The sequence below is a fragment of the Nicotiana tabacum genome, chromosome 8 (assembly GCF_000715075.1).
Source record: "Nicotiana tabacum cultivar K326 chromosome 8, ASM71507v2, whole genome shotgun sequence".
Taxonomy (NCBI): Eukaryota; Viridiplantae; Streptophyta; class Magnoliopsida; order Solanales; family Solanaceae; genus Nicotiana; species Nicotiana tabacum.
In genome coordinates, this window is record NC_134087.1 from 131,807,795 (window position 1) to 131,813,471 (window position 5,677).

The following is a 5,677-nucleotide window of genomic DNA, read 5'->3' on the forward strand; positions in this document are numbered from 1 at the left end:
TCCCATTGCATATTTCACATCACCAAATTCATCTCTCAGACGACAACTAATAGCACTTCTCCCAGGATTCCCTCTTGATGCACCATCTGTGTTGACTTTGATCCAGCCATGCATTGGAAATTTTCAGATGATTTTTTCAAACTTTAGCCTTGGAGTGTACTTTTCCAGCATACCCAAGAGGTCCAGCCATCTATGAGGCACCTGTAGACTTGGTTTTCTCACTTTGACTAGAGATTGCAGTGTTGTTGAGACTTGGTAGATTACTCTGCTGATCGACACATCCTCACCATATTTCCTGTTATTCCTCCTCTTCCACAGCTCCCATACTATACATGAGGGCAAAGCTTGCATGATTGGCTTGATCCTACACAACACTTTTGAGGTCCGACAATTGGTAATGGCTTGGTGCATTGATAGCCTTTCTAATGTTATTCCTACCCTCGACAAGAAATACTTCCATACAGTAGTAGATGCAGTTGATGTGTAAAACAAATGCACCGGAGTTTCTTCCTTAGGCTCCTCACAACACCAACATCTGGATGGCATCAAGTAGCCTATTCTTTTCATAAAATCATCCAGGGTAAGTTTTGCTTTCCACACTTTTCACATAAAGAAGACTATTTTAAAAGGAAGTCCCTTTACCCAATCATTTTGTATACTATTCTCTTTTCATCCCTTCTTCTTATATATTCCCAAGTAATTTTTACTGAAAAATGCCCTCGAGTCTCAAGCATCTAGAAAGGTATATCAATAACATTATCTACAGTAGGAGGTTTGATCTTTTCTTCTATATGTAATGCAAATTCTTCAGGTAGTACCTCTAGAAGCCTATCCACATTCCAGTTCCTACCTTCCACTACATCAAAAACATTATGAATGTCTTCATTTATCCCACATTTAGGAGGTACTAGAAAATATAAGGCTCCTAGGCCTATCCAGTTGTCAAACCAGAACAGGGAGGATCCCATTTTTGGATGCGATGTAATCTGATGCTCTATGAGGTCTTTGCATTCTAACATCTTTCTTCATATGTGAGAACCTTGTCTCCATGGAATAATTACTGCATTGTGCTTCTTACAATACTTCTGGCTCATAAATGAGCTCCATAGGCTTGGCTTTGTATGAAAATTGCACCATAATTTGCAGAATAATGCTTTAGAAACATCATGCAACGACCTAAATCCAATCCCCCTCTTCACATGGCATGCATAATGTATTCCAAGAAGCCCAATGTCTACTCTTTCCTCCAACTGTGTTGCTCCAAAAAAATTGAGCAAAGATATTTATGCAACCTGTTTATCACAAAATTTGGTGGATTTACAGCTGAAAGCAGTTGCATTGGCATACTCTGTAGCACATTAGCAATGAGAATAGCCCTTCCCCCTATGGATAATAACTTTCCTTTCCAAGACTGCAATCTATCAAGTACCTTTGTGATCATAGGTTGATAATATTCCAACTTTCTCCTTGAATAGAAAATAGGACAACCCAAATATACAATGGGAAATTCCTACCTCTTTATCCATGTGATCCTCTCTACTTTGTTAACCACTTCTATGTCTGATAAATGGTGAAGGTAAACTACAGATTTTGACTTGCTTACCAGTTGCCCAGATGCATTTTCATATACATAAAGTATCTCCATGATCAATCGAAGGGAAGTAGCATCTGACGAGGAGAAAATAATCGTATCATCTACATATGCAAGGTGATTAATTTTTGGACTCCACTTGGGCATTCCAAATCCACAGAAGTACAAGTTCTGATGCAAAGAATTGAGACCCCTCGATAATGCCTCTGCTACTAAGATGAATAGAGTAGGCGAAAATGGATCTCCTTGTTTCACTCCTTTTGATGACTTAAAAAATCATGAGCTTGGCCATTAATTAGTATAGAATACCAGTTGTTGGATACTATGCCAAAGATCATTCTTATAAACCTTTTTGAGAATCCCATCCTTATTACCTTAGTCAGAAATAACCAAGATAGCCGATCATAAGCCTTGGTCATGTCAAGCTTCATGATTACATTTGGTCCAGCCTTGGTTCTGAGCCTCATGTCTTTCACAATTTCTTGAGCTAGCAGAGTGTTTTCAACTATACTTCGACCCTTCACAAAACCAGCTTGTTCCTCTGATATCAAATGTGGCAACACACTAACCAGCCTCTCATGAATCACCCTCGATATAACCTTGTTGGAAAAATTGCTGAGACTTATTGGCCTTAAGTCAAAAAAGGTAGTGACTTCCTTTTTCTTTGGTAGCAGAACTAGATTAGTATGTGTCACACACTTGGGTAGATCATGACCATTAAAGAAGGCTCTCACCATATCAAACATGTCATCTCCTATGATATCCCAGCATGAATGATAAAATTTACCTGTGAATCCACCCGAACCCCCTGCACTATCTCCATTAAGCCTAAATACTGCTGATTTGACCTCATTTTTGGTTGGTTGCCTTATCAGTTCTGAATTCTGATCCATGTCTATCAAATTGGGAATATGATCTATAATGTGGAATGAAGAAGGGACCATTGTTTCTGTGAATTGTTCCTCAAAAAATTTGATTGCATCCGCAACTATTTCCTCCACTTCCTCAATCCATACTCCTTGGCTATTTTGAATCCTGCTAAGTTGTAATCTCTTCCTTCTACCTTTTACTTGAACATGAAAAAACTTAGTGTTTCTATCTCCTTCCTTAAACCAAGTCATTCCTGCCTTTTGTTGCCAATATTTTTCCTCCAATACTAGCACCTTGATCAGTTCTGCTTGCACCCTTTGTAGCCTTTCCCTGTTCATCTTGGTAGGATTTGCCTCAAATTCCTTCTCATGCACCAGAACCACCTCCTCCATGCTTTCTATCTTCTGAAATATGTCTCCAAATGTTGTTTTGCTCCACACAGATAGAGCCTTCTTTAGCTTCTTCAGTTTATGGTTAAATAAAGTGTAAGGGCTTGCACTTAAATCAGCTTTCCAGTTCTCCTTTACTACCTCTTTAAATGATGCATGCTTAGTCCAAAAATTCAATAATCTAAAAGGTTTCTTCACTGGTAGAGATTCTATGTCACATCTTCAGGTGCATCGGGCTATGATCTGAACCAATTTTTGATAATGATGCACCTCAATTCCTGGGAAAGTTTGTTGGAATTCCACATTAGCTAAACATTTGTCTAGACTTTTGAATATGCAATCATCTTCTACCCTTCCATTCCACCAAGTGAAGATGCTTCCTTTGAACCCAAGATCAAAGAGGTTGCAGGTATTAATACAGTGTCTAAAGTCATCTATTTCTTTCAATGACACTGGCAATCCCCCAAATTTCTCCTCTTCATCCCAAATAACATTAAAATCACCACCTACAAGCCATGGAACATCCATATCTCTTGCCATTACATATAATGAGTCCCATAATTCTATCCTCTCTATTGCATCACACTTAGCATATACCAATGTTAATACAAGCTCCACATGAGATTCAGTATGAAATAGCCTTAATGTTAGTTGTTGTACCATGTTATACATGATAGTTACCTCAAACACTTTATCTATGAAAGCCCATATCTTGTTGGACACATTTGGACACATTTTATCTTCTAATACATGCTCTTCATCAATTGGAGCTCCGTCTGGAACCTCCTCTTCATCTGAATCCACTTCTCTTTGTTCTGACCATAGCCTACCACCACTCCATTGCACTCTTTCCTTCAAATTTGGGAAATTATTTTCGTCAGTTTGATTTGCAGGATTTTGAGCTAATTCCTTATCCACTAAAGTGTCATGTGATGGTATGTCTTGACAAGAAGTGTTAACTCCCACTGTCCTCACACCTGCAGTTCCTTTAAATGCTTTTTGTACCCATTTTGATGTTGACTCCTTGCTCTTATGTGCTGCCTTTTCAGATCCTTTGGGACTTGTATCCACTGCACCATTTGTTGATTCAATTCCAACTGAATTGGGATTAAATGCTGGGGCTGCAGGATTCAAGTTTTATGCCTTGGTGATAGTTTCCCCTTGCTGATCTGTTGTTCTTTGGTTCCCTATTGCTGGGGTTATTTGACTTGGTAGTGTTTCTACTAATGCCAGTTTATTATTAGTTTCCTCCTCTTCATCCAAAATCTCAAGCACTACAAATTTGTTTCCCACATGTTCCTAGTTATCTATTGTGTTGTCTATTGGAATTATTTCCTTTCTCTTCTTTCCTTGACCACCATTTTGTTGACATGTATTTCCCTCATTTGTACCTCCCTACAGTAATTGATTACCATTCTATTGAATTGGGACAATTTCTTGTCCAGTAGTTCCTTGTGTTGTTTGTTGATTAACTACCTTCCTACCTCTATTGTCCTTGACTTCTTTCCACTGCCCTTTAGAGTTACCTGTAGCATTGCCTACCACTTTTCCACTTGATAGGATCATTAGAGGTTGTTGGTTGTTCATATTCTGCTCCTTGTAATTTACAGCTTCCTTTGATTTCTCTTTCTCCACATACAGCTCTGGATGCAATTTCCAGCATTCAAATTGATCGTGCCCTTGAAGCTTACAATTCTTGCAGTACTTGGGTAGCATATCATACTGAATATTTACCCATTCAGACCTGGTTGTCCCATTAGCCTCATTAATAATATCCATCCTCACCTTCTTGGGCAAGTCTGCAAGTAAATCAACCAGCACATTCACCCTTGCACAACTTGGCCTGGTTTTGTTTATGGTTGCCATATCAAGGTGCAAAGGTTTTCCTACTGCAGATGCTAAACAAAACAAACATTCTTTGACAAAGAATGTAGGCAACAGTCTTGGAAAAGATATCCAAGCTATAGCTTTAGGATTTTCCTCCCCAGCTTTAAATTTAGAATCATATATTAGAGGTTTGAGCTGGTATTCATTGCCATTCTTGTCTTTAATATAGTGTGCTGATGTCGAATTAAAATTCAGAAAATCTTGTCATAACATCATTCTTATAGCACATGTCTATCCCTTAGAAAACCAATGTTACACTCACCTTTTATACCACATTGTAGAGGAATTATTTTATGCAACTGTTGCATATCCGGCCAACTATAGGATAGTTTGCCAACTACTGCATACTGCAGGCCTTCTATCACATCCATTCTTTCTACTTCTGCTTCTATAAATTTCACCATAGGTTCACCATTGAGGATCGTTGCCCTGCGAAGAGGAATTGGATCAACTTCTAAGGCTCGTTCGTGCATGGCTGCGTTTAATATGCATGGCTTCAGAAGTTTAGCATAATCCATGGGTTGTGTGTTGTTATTATTAGTCATTGAGGGCTGGATAGTAGTGGGGGGAGGCTATGGGGCAGCTTAGCCACAGTGGGTGGCTGGCCGCCGGCTAAATTGGCCATGGTAGTGATCGTGTAAGTTGCGAGCAGTGGTCGTCTCCAGCCGCTTGATCGCCAGAGCTAAACCTAGAAACCTTGAAATAAAAGGACCATCTATATATGTATATACAATCATGTCCAAATGTTTTATTATTTTTTATAATTTTTAAAGGTTTTTAAATCAATTTATTTCCCTCTTTATCCATAAAAACCCCCAATAATTATTTCCAAAATCATTATTTTGGTAATTCATTTGTTGGACTTTTATATTTATGCTAAAATATAGCGAAGGTAATTTTTGCATATTTTACAAATTTATTTAGTATTTTTTAAGCTAAA

At 38.4% G+C, this 5,677-nt stretch overlaps 1 protein-coding gene across 1 annotated transcript; it reads right to left on the minus strand.

Moving 5' to 3' along the window:
* Positions 1-734: 734 nt before the first annotated feature.
* Positions 735-5,255, minus strand: LOC142163319 (uncharacterized). The gene is made up of 8 exons (XM_075220592.1): positions 5,000-5,255; positions 4,377-4,910; positions 3,121-3,971; positions 1,966-3,009; positions 1,515-1,858; positions 1,322-1,466; positions 1,040-1,250; positions 735-931 (listed from the first exon to the last, which is right to left on the minus strand). The coding sequence occupies exons 1-8, from the start codon at positions 5,253-5,255 to the stop codon at positions 735-737; spliced, it is 3,582 nt and encodes a 1,193-aa protein (XP_075076693.1).
* Positions 5,256-5,677: the final 422 nt, after the last annotated feature.